The sequence below is a fragment of the Mustela nivalis genome (assembly GCF_964662115.1).
Source record: "Mustela nivalis genome assembly, chromosome: 16".
Taxonomy (NCBI): Eukaryota; Metazoa; Chordata; class Mammalia; order Carnivora; family Mustelidae; genus Mustela; species Mustela nivalis.
In genome coordinates this window covers 9805928-9826825 of record NC_139035.1, presented here as the reverse complement: position 1 = coordinate 9826825, position 20898 = coordinate 9805928, and the positions used below count along the sequence as shown (strand labels likewise).

Sequence of the window (20898 nt, the reverse complement as noted above, 5' to 3'; positions counted from 1 at the left end):
AAACACCATAATCGTAACATGTCATCTGTAAATACCCCGGGAGATGTCTCTAAGGGATAACTACAACCTCAAAACACACGGTAATTCCATCACCATCATCAAACACACTGTAATTCATTGCTTTTTTGAATTGAGACGCACGCCCCTTCAGTGATGTTCCAGGCTCGCCTGGGAAGACCGGGGTCTCGTAAGTCGAGCATGGGTCTCCCCACAATTCCTGAAGACCACGCCTTGGGTTTCACTCTCTGTATTAATGGCTGTGACCCATGGGAAGGGAGCTGAGGACAGAACCAGGTTCGGCTACCGATTACCCAAGCATTTGCCCTTTGTGATCAGCTGGGACACATGTGAGGAACCCCCCCCACCCCCGCCTCCCAAAGAAAGAGCTGACATTTCTTTATGCGAGAAGAAATCTGATTCCACTTAAAATAGGGCTGCTATGGGTTTGCATGCTATTGGTTTTGAAGAGAGACACGCACGGATTCTGGACGCTGGGGCACTTGGAGTCCCAGCACGGACGCCGACGGGGAGGCTCTGCGCCTTGGGCATACCTCCCCTTCTCATTTTCCCTCCTGTTTTCCCACCTCGCAAGAGAACATGGAGATTCACTTGGAACGACTTCCCTTAGCTTCCAACAGACGTTCGTCGGTCTGGTCCCGTCGCGTCCTCCAACGTGAGATAAACCCAGTGTTCTGTTCCCGCTGCCTTGGGTTGAAAGCCATCTGAACTTAGTGATGAGAAAGGGCACCCCCAGAATTCAGGAAAGCCGGCCCCCTTTCTTGTGCCTCACAGCCGCTGGTGCTGCCGGGTTAATCTCTCTGGTTCTCGTCCCACCAGCCTCTGACTCCGCCGGCGCCGTGAGACAAGGGCAGGTTCAGATACCAGTGCGGGAGCAGAGCCCAGGGACCTCAGCCTTCTTTCTGCATTCGGTGCGTTTCCTTTCAGCGGGCTTTTGCTTCCAAGGTCTGCACCGGCTGCTCTCTTCCAGAGCCTTGTCCTTGGGCTGCTGGAGCCTGCTTCGCCTGCATGCGCAGGGAGCTGACCGGAAGGGTCTGGGATTGACTGCTCTCGGCAACCTTCGTGGCTGGTCAGGGGGTGTGACAGCCCCAGCGACACTGCCCAGGTCAGGATCACTGTGGGACGGAGCTCCCACCCCGGAGCGCCCCGGCAGCTAGATGCTGCCCATGGAAGGCTGCAGAGATGGGCCTTTCTTTGGCTTCCCCTTCCTCCTCCGCCTCCCCCATTCCCTCACCAGGCCCCCAGGGACCACACCCTCAATCAATCACCGAGCCTCACTTTCAGATCTGCTTCTGGGGAGCTCAACCTAAGCACGGCAGGTCACCAAGGACTCCCGTGATTTATTTTGGGGTTCTCTGGGAAGTGTCCTCCCTCCTGGACACACACGGGGCCCAGGCACCCAGGTAGGAAGGACGGTCACATGCCGAAGGATGTCACACACACACAGAGCACAGACGGGACGCAACTTTCCCTTCTTCTTCCACGTGTGCGGCACCGTGGCACGGAACAAAGGCCACTAGGCTGGGCGACCTTGGCCTGCTCCCCGCAACAGGGTGCCTGGGTCTGGGCTCTGTATTTCTTGTTTTGTTTTATTTTGTTTTTGGTATTCTTTTTTAAAGCGGTGATACGTACCTCACAGATGTGCGGATTCAATGAGATCTCCTAACACAGCCGCCGGGCACACAGCGGGCGCTCAGGAACCGCCTGCCGAATCCAACTTGGCACTTTGATGATGCCCTTTGGGTCAGAAGTGACCCCCCCCAGCCCATTCCAGGAGCCGGACGTCTCCGGAGCCCGGCTCTCCCCCAGCAGCCATCTGCCGGCACCCACAGCTTCTTCACACTTGCAGGGACAGGAACCAGATGCTGTTGTAACTGCGGGAAAAAAATGGTCCCTCACCAAGAAAAAAGGCCCTTGACGGACGTTAGGGAGGCTTTATGAGCCATCAAGTGCAACAGCTGGATAGTTCCGGGGAATGTTTCCACCCAACGATTGTTAAGCAGCAGGCGATATTTTATTATCTTTTCCCCTCTGTTTAATGCGCTGTTCACCTTCTGCTGGGATTGTCAGCCTTGATTATCAATCTCCCCATAAAAATATAGGAACGTCCTATTCCCCGTTCCCCTCCTGGGGTCTCGCCGGGTTGCTTGTTACTGTAGGAATCCCACACTCGTTAGTGGAGTGGACGGAAACCTCCGCTGCCAAAAGCCAATGGATGAAGTGGGGGGTAGCAGGTGAGGGGTGTTCAGGGCGAGGAAGCAGGAGGAAGCGCGGACCATCCTCCTGGAGCACTGAGAAGTGGTGGAATTCCAGCAAACATGAGGCCAATAGCAGAAAAAGACTCTTACTCCTTTGTGGCTGAAGACCAGACGTTTTAGGGACAGAGTCAACTTTTTTTTTTTTTTTCCTGAGTTAGAGGCTGCCTCGCCTTTGACAAAGGAAGCCGGGCAGCTGTGTCCTTGGGGAGCCATCGGGCTCCCCTGAATCCTCCCCCTGGCATTTCCCACACCCGGCTCCGTTGTCCTCGATGAACACTGGGCAGCAATGCCTCCAGGTCCCGCCGCACCGCTTCATTAGGGCCATAGAGACGCTGGTGGCACCACTTTCCGGGCTCCAAGCAAGCAGATGGCTGGAGTTCACAGTCCCAAAGCAGCACTTGGCAAGGCCACACAAAACCAAGGAGAGAGGACCGGCCCGATCCTGCCCTCTCTGCGAGGGACTGGACTGATCTGGATTTGTATTTCGTCCTGTTTCGCTTCCTTTTAGGCATGAAACAGTCCAGGTGCCGGGGGATGTGGCAGCATCTGTTAACAACACTCGTACTGGACATCAGAGGTCCCTTGACCCTGGCCTGCCCGTGAGTCTGCCTCCATTCAAGGGAGAGAGCTGGTGACGTGTGTCCAGCCTAAAACCTGCTAAGCCTAGGGCTTCTCAGTCCTGGCCTGTTTGCAGCAAACTTTGAGCACTGTATCAGCTGAACTATGGCTTGGTAGAAAGGCTCAGGATAATATAGGCACTTTTGAAAGTGCTATAGAAAAGACTTTCAGAAACAGACATGCTATCAGACTGGAAGCCTAAAGCACTGAGTGGAGAATTCTGCCTCTTCCTGGGCACGAAAGGCAGGTGGTCACCTTTTGGAGCGGAGAAGCTGGGGCAGGGCTCCCCCATCCAGTTCTAGTAGCTTCCAATCAGCCTACGGGCTGTGCATGAACCCAAACTTGAAGGCTTGATACCCACTCGGTCTTAGTGCGTAGAGGACAGTCTGCTTTGTTTTTCCCTAATGCGGACTCTTCCCAATCTTAAGAGATGACTCCAGGATTTAATGAGTCATCTATCCGCATGTCAAGTAAGCGACTCAGTTTCCCTCCTAGATCTTGTCCTCTGGACGGAAGAGCTCTTCCAGCAGCCTGTGATGGAAGGGATGTTCCTCTACCCCCTCAGTAGTGTTTTGCTTCTCTTGCACATTTTAAGGTGTATTTATTACAACTTCATAAGAAGGGGCGCCTGGGTGGCTCAGTCTCCCAGTGGTTAAGCATCTCCCTTCAGCTCAGTCACGTCCCAGGGTCCTGGGATCGAGTCCTCCCAGCCCAGTGGGGAGTCTGCTTCTCCCGCTGCCTCTTCTCCCCCCACCCCCGTTCATCTTCTCTCTCTCAAACAAATAAATAAAATCTTTTGGGGAAAAAAAAAAAAGCCTTCCTAAGAACTCCCAGGTTCTAACACAATTTTATTTGGCCCAAGGACACGATGATACCTTTCACTGGATCGCCAACATCCTTTCTGAGAATGTCCGACAGACGTTGCTATTGTGGCTTTCTCTGGTCATGATCTTAGACAGAATCCTCTGGCGGCTGCGTCCTTCGGTTCTTGTCCCCGATTACAACCGGTCTCCCAGAGCCTTCCCTCCCAGAAGGACAGCGTGAACTGCTTGTCCAGAAGTGTTTTCCTTGCTCCCATTAACGTTTCTCTGCTCACTTCTTTGCCTGGTTATTCTGTCTTGATGATATTTTATTACCTGAAGGAACTTAGTTTTGTGCACAAGTTTGGAGATTCCCCGTGGTACTTTCTTCTCTTGATCCTTTACAAAAACGTTAAATAAGTCCAGTTCAATATGTTTTCCTCGGGGTTCTTCTTATTAACACTTTTTCCCTCCAGAGAAAAATGATCCTTTGGCCACACTCCTTATTTATTCTCTAAGACAACTCCCTCTCCAGCTCAAAACATTTTCTCTCGTCCCCACAAAACCTATCGATTTAGCTTTAGTGAGGGATAACTGATACATGATAAACCGTGTATATTCAAAGCATTCAATTCGGGGAGTTCTGTCACGTGTAGGCACCTGTGAAACCGTCCCAGGACAACAGATGTGTCCATTATCCCCCAAAGCTCTTTCATTGTCTCTTCCCACCCCTCTCCCTTTGCAGCCAACTGCAGATATGTTTTCTGTCATTACAGATTAGTTTGCATTGTCTATAATCTTAGCTAAATGAAATCATACCGTATGTAGTCTTCTGGTTTGGGTGGGGGAGTCTGGCATCTTTCACTCACTCTAATCATTTTAAGATTCATCAGCGTTTTTCCATAAACCGAAAGTTTGTCTATCTCGCGTGGTACTCCGTGGTACGGATAGAACACATTTTGTTCCTCTATTTTTCAGTTGGTAGACCCTCGTGCTGCTACCAGTTTGGGGTTACCACGAATAATATGGCTCTGAACATCCCCACGTAAGCCTTTGCACTATCGTACGCCTCAGCTGCTCTTCGGTTAACATCTAAGAGCGGAAGGGCTGGGTGGTATCATTTCTACCGCTTCTGGTATGACATCTATTTTTTTAAGATTTATTTATTTGACAGAGAGAGAGAGCGAGAGAGGGAACACAAGCAGGCGGAGGGGGAGAGGGAGAAGCAGGTTCTCTTCCTCGCAGGGAGCTCGATGCAGGGCTTGATCCCAGGACCATGACCCAAGCTGAAGGCAGACACCTAACCATCTGAGTCACCTGGGTGCCCCGGTATGACATATTTTTAAAAGCTTTCGAAAATCCAAGTAAACTATATCCTCTCCTTCTCCTTTATTTATGCATTTTCTTTTTTTTTAAAGATTTTATTTATTTAATTGACAGAGATCACAGAGTAGGCAGAGAGGCAGGCAGAGAAGGCTCCCTGCTGAGCAGAGAGCCCGAAGCAGGGCTCGATCCCAGGACTCTGGGATCATGACCCGAGCTGAAGGCAGAGGCTTAACCCACTGAGCCACCCAGGTACCCCTATTTATGCATTTTCTTTAAAAAAAAAAAAAACAGTAAACATAATTCTCAAGAATAAAACAAAGACATAAAGACCATGGGGCCTCGGGGGGGGGGGGTGGTCATACTTGTTCACCAAGACTGCTCAGTCTTAACCTCTGTGAAGTGTAACAAAGCAGCTACACTGCCCAGGTGACACTCAGTCCCCTTAGGGATAGGAGGAAAAAAGTCCTGTCTCCCTCCTGGAGGCTCTATGGTATGCAGGTGTGGAAATATTTATCAACCAGATTCAACCCACCAGCCCTCCTGTGTGTGTTATCTGAGTACACGGAGTAATTTACGGCTCAGAACAGAATGGAAAATCAAGACTTTCCTGTGTTTTGTTTCTGATGGTGTTAGGCTTGTTTTGTCACAGACAAAACACAGACAAAAACAGAAAGGGAGAGAAAGATGCCGGAGAATGGAATAAAGTACCAAAAGAAGAAGGTTACAGACAAAAACAAAATGGGACCAAATTCTGAGAGTCGACGCTCGAGTTTGTAAATAACTCCCCTTCCCTGACACGTTTTACGCACGGTCACATGACACAGGGTGAGTCGCTGCCTGGGTTTCAAAGCCCAGATGCAAGGACCCCGTCTGAGCCACCAGCCTTGTGGTCCTGCTGGGAAGGGGGCCATCCCAGACGAACAGATTGTGATTTTCAAGTTCCAGGTGTATAGAAAATAGACTTGTTATTTTTAATTTACGAGCTCCTATAGCAATAGATGTAAATTAGGATTTCTTTTCCTGGACGTGTAAGGAAACACGAGCGGTGCTGAAATTTACGGCAGCTTGAACACTCGGCTTCCCTCCCCCACTTCGAAGCAAGACCCAGGCTCCATAAATCAGTTTTGCTCACATGCCCAGCTGTAAAGGAAATAAAGAACAGGCAGGGTGGTAAGTCCCCCACCGGCCTTTGGGGCTGTGGTTGGCAATCAGGACCAGAGGAGAGGTTTCAAGATGAATGATAGCCATCTTTATGTTCTTTCTCTTTAACACGAAAATGAAAACAAAATGCACAGCATCTTAAGTCATAAATGATAGGGGATTTTCCAATTTATGCAAAAGACATGAGGATTACATTGAACATGGCCCCAGGCAGGGACACTGCAGAAAAGCACAGAGACTGGGTGCAGACATGCCCCCCGACCCAGGCCTGGCAGGTGCACCCCACCCCCAGCAGCCTGGACGGAAAGACAGGGCATCAGGAGCAGCCTCAGAAAGTCTCCACACACGCTTGAGGAATGGCCCAGAATGAAAAGTTCTTTCCAGTTAAGCTCAGTGCTGATTCGAGGTTAGAGGGCCAATTTGGCTAGGCTATGGTGCCCACTTCTTTGGCCAAACAGCGGTCTAGATGTTCCCCGGAAGGTGTCTTTTAGTGTGATTGATACTGACATCAATAGATTCTGAATGAAGCATATTACCCCCATCCGTCGTGTTAAAGGAACGCGCTCTCCTCAAGCACACGGTTGGGCAAAGCACTCAGTTCCCCAGGACTGGTGACTGGAAAGAAGCCCCGGCCCTCGGGGCGCGGTAGGGAGCAGGCGGGTAGGGCAGGCAGGGAGCCACGCTCTTTCTCTCCTGCTCTGAGCAGAGCCTTTCTGTGGAGCTTAGCTCCACTGCAGCAGAGATGAACGACCCCAGGAGGGACAGGAGGAGGCTGACCTACTCCCGGGCAGACTCCTACCCCTTCCCAGATGGGCTCAAATAGTCACTGAGCCCCAGATCCATTCTCAGAGGTGAGGATACAACTGTGGAACAGACAGACAAGTGGCTCATTGAATGGATCTTCCATTGTAGAAGGGGAGAAGGCAATAAACCAGAGAGCACGTGAATGGATCAGATAACTTCTGATAAAAAGAGGTGCGATGAAGTCCCCTTTAATAGCTAAAGGATTGGAAGACTCGGGGTGGGTGATACTGGGAGTTCTGGTGTTCTTCTGTGTCCTGGGAGGGAGCTCCCTGATGGCGGTGGCTGCCCATTTGCCATCTTCAGTATCACATATAATGCCTGGCATATAGCATGGACTTAAAAAAATGCTGGATGGTTGGTTGGATGGATGGATGGCTGGCTGGCTGGCTGGCTGGCTGGCTGAATGGGGATATACAGCCTATATCTTATGCTAGGTCTTCTTAGAAGCATCCCTGGATAAGGATGAAAGTTCTAGGAGGTTTAAATGGCAGGTGACTGCAGGAAACAGACGCAGGGGAGTAGGAGTGAGACAGGGAAGGAGGAAGCCACTGAAGGATACATGATCAAGCAGGCTGCTGATACAGGCAGCTGGGGCTCAGCCCTACTTAGGAAATCTGGACCAAGGACCAGGGTCAGGGTGGACCATGCCTCAGCGATGTCCCAAACAAGGGGCAAGGGAGCTGGAGCATTTACCCCCAACTCCTGTCAGTCTTATTTGGGAGCTGTTCCCAAGAACACTGCTTCCCTAGCACTCTGGCCAGACCCACACTTGAATGCAGTGGGCTCCAGCAGAGAAAACCCGTGGGCAGAGTTGTAAGGGCTGGACCTTGGGAGCTACAAGGCCTTGCTCAGAGAATGATATGTGGGAGTCCAGGGGGTAGAGGCCAACAGTACCAGCTGCCGACAGTTATGTTCATCTCATGAATTCCCAGGGGGGCCGGGAAGGGCTGAGCGGCCAGACCCCAGCCAGGGTCAGACTTCATGACATACAGGTTGGTAATCCTTGGGCCTCTTCCGCGATCTCTCTCAACTTTTTTTTTTTTTTTAAAGATATATTTACTTTAGAGAAAGAAACAGCATGAGCAGAAAGGGCAGAGGGAAAAGGAGAATCTCAAACAGACTCTGCCCTGAGTGTGGAGCCTGGTGGGGGGCTCGATCCTGCAGCCCTGAGATCACGTCCTGAGCTGAAACCAAGAGTCAGACGCTTAGCCAACCGCACCACGCAGGCGCCCCATCTCTCTCGATTTTACTCTGACCCCTGGAGCTCCTCAACGGTGGGAACAAGGTCTTATTTTGATTTTTAAATACTATAGGTGGTGAGAGCCTGTATAAGGACTTAAGACTTGAGTATTTTTTTCGTCCATTGAAAGTGTCACTAAAATTCTGCAGGGCCAGATTCAGAAATAGTCTGCTTTCTCCACAAAGGCCACCTTGCAGCTTTAACTTGAGCACCAAGGAGACAGACAGGAGAATAAATGAAAATTTATTTGAGAAAAATGAACCACATTTATTTTCTGAAGCACCTGAAAGACTAGAAATAAATTTTGAGTGATGGTCTATATTTGTTGTTATTGTTCTTCTTCTTTTTTTTTTTAAATCAAAGTGGGGCCTGGGGCTCATTACACCCTTCTCATGATAGGCCCCAGGATAAATCATCTTTCTTTGTCATGGCCAAGGCCCTTTCCCCCTTTTGCTGGAGTCTAAAAGGACCAACTATGGACTCTTAAGGCTTTGGTTTTGGAGGGCACCAAGACAATGGCACAGGCCATCGTTTCTTGCATCAGCTCAATGAAAAGATGATGGTCCAAATTCACGTGTGCAGAACTTACATATGCTGAAATCAATAATGAAAAAAGTCTGTTTGATTATTTAGCTATCACAACGTTTCTCACCAGTAAAGCCAGTACTTGAAAGGATAAGAAATCGGGAGACAGCGTGATAAATCTGGCTATCTCCAGGTACAGTCTCAAGGTTCATTTTACATTTTAATTTCTTTAAGCATTTCTACTCTTTTGAGAAGCAGGACAGGCCCGAGTTTTCCCGCACAGTGGGGCCCCTGTTTCAGCATTCACTTACTGAGTTCCTACTGTATACAAAGCACGGTGCCAAGTATAGGGGGAGACTCAACACAGTTACTGTTCTCATGAGAGCTACATCTTGGTAATCAGGAGAAAAGGGAAAACTCATTATTTCCATGTTAGAGGCAAGAAAGGAAGAAGCCCTCCTTCAGGAACATCCCTGGTGGAAGAAGCCAAGACGGCCACTGGTCTCTTTATGCCTCAGTCCGACCTGTTTCTCAGCAAATTATTATGAACAGTATCCCTTGAAGTCCTGCTCCACATTTCGCTGATGAGGAGCCGGTTCCTTATTTACGGGGCAGACAAAGCTATGGACAGATTCATCACCAGCATGAGGAACCTCTACCCAATACCGTGTAATATGATGCATCTTTAGTTTCTATAACGTCTTCCGCACGATTTTCTTCCCCAAATGCTTTACATACCTCACTAGGACAGTTATAGAATTAAAATAATAAAACAGGAGGCAGAAAGCAAAAATATTTAATCCAAGGGAGGAAAAGTCAGGTTTGGGACGAAATAGGAGGAAAGATGGCGAGCCCTACTGGGTTGTGCTAGTCCTAACTCTTTTCTCTGTTTTGACTCTTGGTGCTTTTGGCCCCGGGTGGCGCTATGCAACCCCCTCTCTTGCAAATCTTCCTCTTGAAAAGACAGCTAGGTACTTCGCAGCTTCCGTAAGAATCTCAGTTTCTCAGTGATGCCTTCCACATGCTTTGTTATGATGCTATCTCCCCAGAACATCCCAAAACTACAGCAATAATGTAATTCCTGGGCATGGGACTTGAACCGAATGGGAAAAGATGTGAAATTCTCAAAGATCTTCAGTGGAGGAAAATCTGGAGACTTAGCTGCCCATCTTGCTTTTAGTCTGAACTCCCTTCCTTCCCACTTCCCTTCCTTCAACTAATATTGAAGACGGTAGGTATTGTATGGGAGGAGGGATGCAGAGACAGAATGGTTGTACTTTTAAATAGAGAGGACGGGGGGGGGGGTGGTACCCAGGTGCCTCCATCGGTTAAGCGTCCAACTCTTGATTCTGGTTCAAGTCATGGTCTGAGGTCATGAGACTAACCCCACATCAGGCTCTACGCTCAGCATGGAGTCTGCATGAGATTCTCTCTCTCCGCCTGCCCCTCCCACTGCTCATGCATGAGCACACATGCTCGCTCTCTCTCTAAAATAAATAAGTCTTTAAAAAAATAAAAATAAATAAATAGGTTAGGGAAGGCATTTGAACAAAGATCTGAAAAAAGGGAGGGCTGAGCTGAGCAGAAATCTGGGGAAAGGGCCGAGGGAACAGGAAAAGCAGACCTTCTGCAGAGGCCATGGTCTTGCCTCTTTTGAGAAAGGGCAAGGAGGTTGGTGTTCCCAGAACACGGTAGGCAAGAGGGCCATGGTAGAGGATGGGGGAAGAGCAGATGGCCAGTCGCCAAAAAACCTTCAGCCTTGACTCTGAGTGAGACAGGAAGCAGTATCTGGTAACAAACAAAATTAGAAAAGTAGAAGGTAATTGGCCAAAATGTTTTTCTCTGTAGCTTCTCTGCTGGGCTTTGCCTCCAATCTCCTTTTTGGTGTCACTCACGGCCCTTAAGCAAAGGCCTCACAATGGCTCACCCACTACAACCCATCCTGAGTTTGGAGGCAGGAAAGCATGGTGTCAGAGAGTGTTTGTTTATTCACTCAACAAGCATTTCTGGAGTGCTTCTTTGAGGCACTAGGGCTTCAGCCAAGAACAAAGACACGAGCGCCCCTACCCTTAACAGAGCTCACGCTCAGGTCCATGGGCTCTGAGATCTGACAGCGGCGCTCAAGGACCACCTCATCGGCTAGCTGCGAAACAGCCGTCAAGCTACTTCACCAGTCCATGCTTTGGTTTCCATACCTAAGCCTTGGACCAAGAAGAGGGCCAACTCATGGGAGCTTCTGAAGTTTAAATTTGTGTCTAGAACTCAGAAACGCGTGTGGCATAAGGGAATGCCCCAATAAATGTTGGCTTTCATTATTCTTAAATGAGTAAGTACTGAGGACAACCTCTCTGATCTAGGGACCACCAAAGACCTCTGCAAAATGGTGAAGACTGGGCATTGCACCTCAAGAGACAAACGCTCCCCACACCAGGCTGAAGAGCATAGTTCACCTCTGAGGAACCAGGTTCCACTGGTGACTGGAAACATCCGTGAGCCATGCAGAGAGGCTGTCCTTGGGGAGCTGCCTTCGAGGGGGGGTGGTAAGAAAGAAAACAGTGGGAAGACAGGAAAGGAAGGGACGGTGGAGAATTCTATGAGCCTGCGGCTCAGGGAGGACTCAGGTGCCAGCAGCTGGGTGGGGCCACAAAGCGGATGATGAAATTGAATAAAAACAGCGGAAGCAAAAGGGGAAACAGTCTGTTTCTTTGTTGACACCCGCATGGTCTGATCGGGGAGGAGGACATTCCTCGGAGTCGGTTCCGAAAGAGCGGAGGACATATGGCTGGAGAGGACCCGATTTCATGAGTGTATGCTTTTGAAATCCATTTCCTGGTCACTAACTCCGATGAAAAAAGTACAATGTAAGCACGAAGGTGGTCATGACAAAAGTCATCCACTCCAGAAGGAACATCGAGAACGCTCTGGGCTTCCCGGGAAGCGCAGACTTCTAGCCCTAGCATGTGCCGTCTTAACATCGTCTGTGGGATTTCAATGACGTTTGCAAAGTGCTGTCATGTTTCCACAAGCCTGTGAAATAGACAGAGTGACCGACTGCCATGGAGCAGAAGGAACAGTCTTCCAGAGGCTGAGTTAGTTGCCTCGAGTCCGGATCCAGTCCAGTCCAGAATGTCCGTGGTAGGCTCTGGATCTGACCCCGGGCCACTTCCCCTTTCTCTTTTTCCCATACCCCGCTTCCCTCCCCCCAACACTGGTCAAAAAAAGATATTCGAAATGTTCAGGAAGAACCAGACTGTCTGAGCTGAGAACGCTTGACAAGAATCACCGGGATCCCTGGGGCCCGTGGCATTCGCCTCGCCTTGGAGCAACCCCACCAAGGCATGAATTGGGTTTTCAGGGGAGGCCAGGCTCTGCAAATGATTCCCAGATGTGGTGAGCCGACTGCCAACACCCCAACAGGCCATCAGTCAGACAAAGGACTCCTTTAATCAGAAACTGCCCCATTTTACACATTCCCTGCAGCGGGAGACGGGAAGGGGCCGCGAACACTGGTCGTTTTCTTCTGTGTAGACCGGCAGCTCCGAAGAGCGGTGTGGGCCACGCCACGAATGCCATCTGCACGATGGTCTGCATACCCCAAAACAGAACAGTTCTGGAGGTTGCTGGGGATGGTATTGGACGGTCGGGTTCTCTATCTCAAGCGTTTTAGGAGTTTTTTCTTTGTACACAAAGGATAACGGTGTAGACGTTGACTGTTCCCTCAGTACGTTCCTTGTGTCTCATAAGCAATCAAGGATTTCCTGCTTCAGGCAGCAAACACATGAAGCTCTTTCCCCGGCCCCCTGAAATCTGATGGCACTCAGTACCCATTTGGCTCCTTCTTAAAGCTTGCCTTTCATATGCCAACTGATGGGTGTTCAAGCGAAGCCCTACTCAAGCAGGTACGAATCCTCCAAATTCGCTTATTCATATACATGAGCCAGAGTCCCCTCTTTTCCCAGATGTCCACGGAGTCTTTTCTAAGAAAAGGGAGGTTGACCTGCCAGGAGTAAATAAACAAGAAACCCAGAGAGTGGGGATTTGGCTTCCCACTCGGGCCCTCCAAACTGCGGCCTCGACCCCGCTGAGCCCCCAGTGGAGGAAGGGGGCAGGAAGCTGGTGCAGACAAGCCCACACTGTAACTCCGGGCAGCTGACTCGCAGAGGCCCTCCTGGATAGAGGGAGCCCGGGAGCAGGCACCCCACTCACCCCTCTAAATGTTGCCCTCGTCCCCTGAGCGAACGGCACAATTTTGGACACTGATCCTGACCACGAATATCCCCTAGGAAGTCAGCGGAAGCTTAGCCAGGGGCTAAGTCAGCGGGAGCTGGAGCAGGTGACGGAGTTTCATGGGGGGAACTGGGGGAAGGAACAGACACGGGGGCCAAGTGCGATCCTGGCCAGGAGGTTAAGCGCAGGTACAACAGGCTTCTTTGAACTCGAGAAACAGAAAAAGCAATAATCGTGGGGGCAAGTTCCGAGAGATGGGCTCTCCGGGGCTCTTCTTCTCCCAGAGGAGCTCTTTTTTTTTTCTTTTTTTAAGATTTTATTTATTTATTTGACAGAGATCACAAGTGGGCAGAGAGGTAGGCAGAGAGAGGGGGAAGCAGGCTCGTAGCTGAGCAGAGAGCCCGATGCGGGGCTCGATCTCAGGACCCCGGGATCATGACCTGAGCTGAAGGCAGAGGCTTAACCCTCTGAGCCACCCAGGCGCCCCTCCTGGAGGGCTCTTCCATCACAGCAGACACTAACATGGAAATTTACTTCTCTCTCAAGTCGGGTCCCCCGGCTCTCTCCTCCTCCTCCCGCATCACCGGGGACCAGCTGGGCCACGTCTGTCACAGTTCTTCTCTGGGGCTAACTGCTGATGTGTCGATCACGGGGAGACCTGTGCGTCCCTCAGGGGAATCGAATCTGATGGGAGAACAAGAGGACCAGGAGCAGCTTCACGGCTCCCTCTCATCCTTCTCTGACTCCATAAACTCCCGGCATGGAGCCAAGGACTACTGTTCCACGTTCACACACCCGGGGTCGGAAAAAAAGGCATCACTGAGCAAGACTGTATGTTCGGTGCGTGCTCTAACCAGAGCAAACAGGCACTATCTGAAGGGGCTGTCGGCAAGAACGTCAGGGGATGTTAGGCACGGCCGCCTGTAAGAGTAATGCCTATGCACACACAGCACGCGCGTGTGCCTGGCACAAAGAGGAGGGGCCCCAAGGGGCATGAGAGACGGAGCCAACTGGTCCCAAGGCAGGTCCTCGGAGCCAGGACACAGCTCCCGCCACTCGGCTTGGCCCCCAACCCCAGGACCCAAGCTGATCAAGGGGGAAACGGGGCCAGTCAGTCATGAACGCTCAGTGATGTGCTCTAGGGGCTTGGAGAAAGCAGCTGGGTAATCAGACAAGGGGTCCAAACTCGCGGATGCAAGAAACCGTGAGGCAGGTCGAGATGGACAGAAGTACAACAACATCCCTCAGGAAAGAAGGCGATCGGGCCGAAGGCGAGGAGTTGGGGGAGCTGGCAGAAGGAAACGAGGAACAAAACAAGCGAGAAAGAGAAAGCAGAGCGAATGGGTCCCACAAAATGTATCCGAGGGCACCCCGATACTGAGAACACCAACTTTTGCCCAGAAGATGCCAAACCCAGGGCAGATGCACTGTTAACCAATAGCCACACATTGTATAAAGGTCAGAAACTTCAAGAAGAGACTCGGGAAGTACACGACAACTCTGTTCCTGGAGCATCCGAGGCGGGGGGAGAGCCTGAGGGAGGGAGAAGCGCTAAGGCACGGAACGGACCCCGCGGGGAGCCAAGAGACACGCACCAAGGGGTTTGGAACATGGAGTGATCTGAGGTACTCAGACCATGCAAACAGATTTTAGAGCCACTTCTAGTCACACTCATCACACGCTACTCCGCCACCTCCCGTTCCTGTGGGAATCGCGCACAGAAGATCAGCTAACCAGCCAGGTGACTCGCTGTGCCAGCCTGGTTACTATGACCGTTACTATTTTTAGTGTCATGCTATTGTTCCCCCACCCCCCCCCAAAAAAGTGCTTTTCCAAAATTAAAAGCAAAGGCAGTCAGTCTACCCCGATGCTGTTATTTAAAGAAATAGATTCAGACGAGGCAGGCATCGAGGGTTGCCCGCTTGGGACTTTGTTGCTTTCTAGAGAAGTTCTTCTCAGACCACATGCAGTGAAGAATCACTTTTTCTTTAATTTCTAATGACCTCCAAAATACAAGCTCCACTTCTCTATTCCTAGATCCAACAACCATAACATTCCTGTTCGCTGGCTTCCAGAAGTTTCTAGAAGCTTCCTCTCCACCTCTCCACCTCTCCACCTGTGCTAGACTAGGAACAGTGTGTGGCCCCACGGCCCCACAGACCACACTCGGAGAAGCTCCGCCCATGAAGGTACCGCGGCTTACGTGGAACTGGAACTCTTTATCTTTTTAGTCGTTGCATCTGAAACACAGTCAAGTCCTTCCCACCTTTCCCCGTAGAAAGCCAACATTTACACAGAAAGGCTGATGTTGCCAAGTAAAGGGGCTGTCCACAACCCTCGACAAACTGGGTTTCTGCTCTACTCATTTCCTCAAACAAACAGTAGCGCCCACTTGTTCCTAGTGCTGTTTCCTAAGCGGTGACCCTCAGTTCCTGATTACGGTGAAGAAATCACTAATGCGTCGAATCGTGCCCGCTTCACACTGAGGGCACCAAGGGCTCACGCACGTGGGTGAGGGTCCCCATTCTGCCACTTCCTAGCTGTGCACCCTTGGGTCCGTGACTTAACCTCTGGACATTTCTTTCTTTATCCGTCCAACGGGGAAACGATAGGTTCCACCTGCCACAGCTCGTCCGAGGACAAAGGGAGAGTTTGCCCAGTGGGAGCTCAGCACAGTGAGTGACACTCACTGACCGTCCCAGAAACCTCAGCCACGCTGGCCACAAAGGTGGCAAATGGCCCCTCTCCCCTATAAAATGATGAAATAATGTCCGGCCCAGCTTCCTGAGAGCCGGCCACCTCGGGTCACTTAGAGCTGCAAGGAGGTTCCAGAACCTTGCAGACCCAGCTCTGCGACCCGGTCTCGCACAAGGAGTTGAGAAGCGGTGAGCACATGTGTGAGGCACAGGAGTGAACCCCGGCCCCAGATTCCCGGGTGGAAAGACCTTCCCGAGCTTCCACAGGAAACCATGACCTCTAGAGCCTTTCCGGTTTGCGCACCAGCGACGGATGCAGATTTCACCCCGACCAAAGGCCACCTGTCCTTGATCCCAAGCAGAAAACCCTGGACCCGGCATTCCGAGACTGCCAGACAGCACAACCGGGGCTGGTTTTGGCCCCTCCCCCGCAACCCACATCAAATGCCCGTTGGCTCTGGGCTCAGCCCACGGTCTCCATTCTGACCCGGGAGTGCAGGTAAGTCTCAGGCCAGGCTCTCCTTGCCTGTCATTTGTCCTTCCCTTCCCTGGTGTGTGCTGGCGCGTTTGGAAATGCTCCTCGGATTAACTGAAAGTCAGCTTCAGGCCTACCCTATGTCTGGCGCATGGGCTTTCCCAGTGAACCCCTACCTCCTCCTGCTTCCAGTCCTGCTTCTGGGGTTTTCTAAGGGTAGCTGATCCAGAAAAGTCTCTGGGTGGAGTCTGCACTGAGACCTCTCACGTTCAAGGAGCTTCCGGTCAGGAAGGTGCCCTGGAGGGCAACCTCCATCTGGGCAGTGAAGGTTCTCGGCAGCACCAAGGCCGGCAGTCCCCCAGTGTAAGCTTGATCTCCCTCAGTGACGGGGACCTCACTCTCTCTCGGGGTCGTCTGAGCTGTGTGCAAATTCTCCTGCATCCTGAGCTGGGAGAGCTGAGCTGGAGGGAGTCCGAGCTGGGTCCCATCACCAGGTTTTATTCGATCTTCGCCTACATACTTGGGTGTTTCTTAGAACCAACCAAATTCTTCATTCACACGATGGCCCAAGAGACAGCTGAGGGTCGTCTTCTCTGGACTAAACCTGCCATGATGTGGCTTCCTCCTTCCTCAGCACGTCCGTCGCCCACCCCGGACACGCTCTCACCACCCGCCTAAGTCCTGGGATCGTCTGTGCTTGCGGCATTTCCACCTCCTTATTCCCTCCCTGAATGGCGTGGACATGGCCTCTCAGTTGGTTCTGTCCACGGTTTCAGGCATCCCCTGGCGGGCTTGGAGCATCTGTCCCGTGGATACGGGCACAACCTCATTTCCTATTACTTGCCATACACCCGAGTCGGCGCAACTTTTCACAGGACAATAAACACGGCACCAAGACACAATGAGAACCTCAGACCCAGTCTCCTGACAGGCCCCCGTGCCGTCTATACTGGGGATGTTATTAACCCAGGACACTGGCCTCTGTTCTCCCGCTGACCGGATCCTCCCCTATTCGGAGCCCCGTCCTCACATGCTGTGCTTTGGATGGTACCACTCAGGAGGCTAAGCAGAGAAACCACGCAATTTTCCTTCCTCCTGACATATTATCGGAGTCTGTACCAAATCGCCCTTTGTACAAGACTTTATCATTTACCCTAGTCTGTCTTAATGTTCAAAGCAGCCCGGAGGAGGAGGGGCTGACCTCGGTGTACAGACAGACAGGGACACCAAGGCAGACCTCAGGGCTCCTCCGATCTCGGACCTGGAGCCATTTATTCTGAATTCCGCTTATCCAGGGACATGCAAATCTTAGGCAGAAAAAGTTTTCTAAAGTTAAGTTCCAAGGATCAAATAAAGAATGAGTCACGGGGTGGGGGGGAAGCTGAGGAATCTGGTTTCTATTTCTGACTTTGCTATAAATTAACGCAAAGTTCAACTTTCTTGGTCCTCAGGCCGGTCCTTCATAAAACAAGGAGACCGAATTAGACGATCCCGAAAGCGCCTTCTGGTCAGCTGTCCTTTGTCTCCTGCCCTGTCTCGGCCACACTGCTAAAATTAGGCATAAAACATTGTCGAGATACCTTTCATTTGGTTTCTTGTCTTATTAAAGGCCCTGAGATTCGCTGGAGGGTATAGGGTAACTATCCTGCTCATCTGTCCAGAATAGAAAAAAAAAAAAAAAAAAAGAAGGCTGCCATCTCTTTCCTAGTTCATGGTCAAAGCCATTCATCTGCTGTGCTAAGAACATCAGTCTGGAAACACCAGGTGGGGGGCCGGGCCCCCCGAAGTCCTCACCCCAGGGGGACATCGTGAAAGCCACATATTCTTAGAGCTGCGGTCCCCGACCCGCGACACCCATGCCGGTGTCTGGAGACCTTCACGGTCGTCGCAGGTGTGACAGGTGCAGTGGGAGTCCAGCGGGGGGAGGCCAAGGATGCTGCTGAGTGTCCAGACCGTCAGGGTCGTCCGGACCCAGCGGCGGCAGTCTGAGATTGCGGAACCCCCTCCTAAAGCGGGAAGTCCAAGACAGTTCCAAACTCTCACTAGTGTTTTAGCTAAGCTGGAGAAGTGAGGCTCCGGACGCTTCTCTTACCTGGCGAAGAAGGAAGCGGCCACCGAGGGGCCTGTGGAAGTCTCACTGGCCGCGCAGGAGCCCTGGGAGGCTGGGGCGCCGCAGGCCGAGGGCTTGTCCGCGTTGGAGCGATTCAGCGCCGCCTCGGTCAGCCCCTCCCGGCCCGTCTCCGTCATCAGCTGGGAGATCTGACAAGGAAAACGGACACGGGGCTCGTTACCTGTGACTCACTGCCCTTCCCGCACCACCGATGGCATCCCTCTGTCAGGGGGCGGGGGTCCCAGCACAGGTGGGGGCGGTGGCCCGGCGGGGTGAGGAACGGGGACCAGAGACATGCTCCATGCACGCTGGGGCTTCTTTGGGCTTCTCAGAACATATTTTGCAGGATTTTAGTCTGGACACCTCCTTATTTTCATTAGAAATAATGGGATAAAATTACCCCCCAACACTGTGAGTTTCAATTATGCCCGTGTCTCCTGTCCATTTGGAGCAGAAAGCGTGAGCCATTATCCACAGTTTGCGGCCCAAGACCGGACGGAGCAGAAGCATCGACCACGGCTGCTTTCTTACCGGGACTGGCCCCAAACGCTGACAGACGAGAGGGGCAAAGTTATCATTTATTAAAGGAGAAGCGAACCGGCTAACGGAGAATGTGAGGGACTCAAACACGATCATCGTTGTTTGCTATAAACCGTCAGCAAACGTGGTGCAGAGAAACTCATAGAAATAATATAGCCACTGTAGTTTTCCAAGTGGTTTCTGGAAGGATTTAGATCATTTCAGCAGACTTGATGTTCCTACTCCTTCATTAAGATACACGGCTTCTGTTTTGTTTGCAATGATCGCCTTCACGACGGAGGCACCAGTGCATGGGGGCTGGGTCCGTTTTATCTAAACCCACAGGATGTGCGAGGAAGAAGCTCGCTTCTGGGCAAAATGAGAATCTCATGTAGAAATACGCTTTCGCAGAAGTGGTCATTCCGTGACCATATAATAATGATGCAGGCAAAGCCTAAGTGTGCTATTTGGAAAGCCTATTGGTTTAAAACTTTAGTCCACTTACAAAAGGGAAAAATGTTAGTTTAACAAAAATAAGAGGGAGGGGGGATTGGAGAGGAGGAAGAAGAAAAGAAAAGAGAAGAGAAGAAAAGAAAAGAAAAGAAAGAAGAAAGACTTCAGTTTAAAAAAGAGTCTGCAGCAGCTCAAACGTCTTAAATGCTGAGTGGAAAATGTTCCTAATTACCTAGAAAATACAAGCGCAATAAAGCAAAGATCAGGCACAGTTTCCACTTTGTAACTGAGCAGGCCAGCGGGCCAGTGAGAGTCCCATTTGCTAACCTTTCAACATAAAAACATTTGTACTTTTCATTATTAGCTGCACAGCCGTTACTCTGAGCCCCATTGACTTGAAACTTCACTTAAATTCATGCCCTTACTTGGAAAGCTTTGGCATTTTCAGCTGAAATTTTGCCAACACATACTTTCTTATTCTCATTCATTCAATGTGTTGTAAGGAAACCTGACCCACATAAGGGAGCCCCGGGAGGAAGAGGCAGAGAAAGGAGCCCATGGCCTGGGGAACATTTCGTGCACTCAGCCAGAGCTGCTGCCCAGGCTGGGGGCGTGCATCCCCTCCCCTCTGGGTTCCTCTGCTGTGTGTGGGGTGAGGGCTCCCCTCTACCGGCTGCCACTCTCCCAGAGGGATGAAGAAGAGGAGGAGGTTGTTCACACCTATGTCCCTATGTCACCACTTAGCGCTAAGCAGCACTTATGAAGCCCCCCGCCCCCGTGTTCCAGGACGTCCGCTCCACCAATGGCCACAAACACACCCACTGTCACAGGACCATCGTTTTTTCATCAAGTAGCTACAATCGACCACAGATAAACTGGCTTAGTTATTTGTTTTTAAAGATTTTATCTATTATTTATTTGAGAGAGAGAGTGCGCATGCACATGAGCAGGGGGAGTGGCAGAGGGGAGGGAGAGGGAGATGCGACTCCCCACTGAGCAGGGGGCCCCACGCAGGACTCCATCCCAGGACCCCGGGATCACGCCCTGAGCTGAAGGCAGACGTTTCACCGACTGAGCACCTCCAGGTGCCTCCGTAAACTGGTTTCGGCACACAGAGACATCTGAACAGAGTCAGTACAGTACAGGGGATGAACCCATTGCGTGATTCGTCACCACAGATGTCCGTGGGCTCATGAACGTGGCTGTTGTCTGATCATCTGGCTGTGGCGTTTCCTGTTCATTTCTGTATTTCTCATCTGAAGTTTGGAAGAGCCGGAACGGGATTCTGTCTCACTATGTATGCACGGTCCTCGCAAACCCACAGAGAAACCCCTGGGATGTGGGGTGGGGAGGATGGTGAGAGGTACAGGTTTCTAGGTGGTTCCAGGTTCCTGAGTCTAGCCCAGGAAGACCATAAGCATCCTGCGGGCGCATGGCTTTCTAGGAAGTCGCTCAGCAAAAGGACTTCAATGCCCTGACCTCCTTCGAGAGTGCTAGTGGCTATCTTTGCCAAGCAAGATTGGATCTCATACTTTAAAAAAAAAAAGAAGTGAGGACTTGTGGACATGGGACACTCGATTCCCAAACCTATAAGTAGAAGGATTCAATAATCGATGGTTCTTAGAAATCAGAAACACAGAAGGTCTTAGAGCAAGAAAGCCCTGCCAA

At 51.1% G+C, this 20898-nt stretch overlaps 1 protein-coding gene across 1 annotated transcript in view; it reads right to left on the bottom strand.

Annotated features, from left to right (window-relative positions):
- KIF26B (kinesin family member 26B) overlaps positions 1-20898 on the bottom strand; it is a 412901-nt gene that overhangs the window by 194701 nt on the left and 197302 nt on the right. Inside the window, exon 4 of the mRNA XM_082702352.1 lies at positions 18241-18407. Within this exon, the coding sequence (XP_082558478.1) occupies positions 18241-18407 (167 nt within the window). The remainder of the gene's footprint in view (positions 1-18240; positions 18408-20898) is intronic.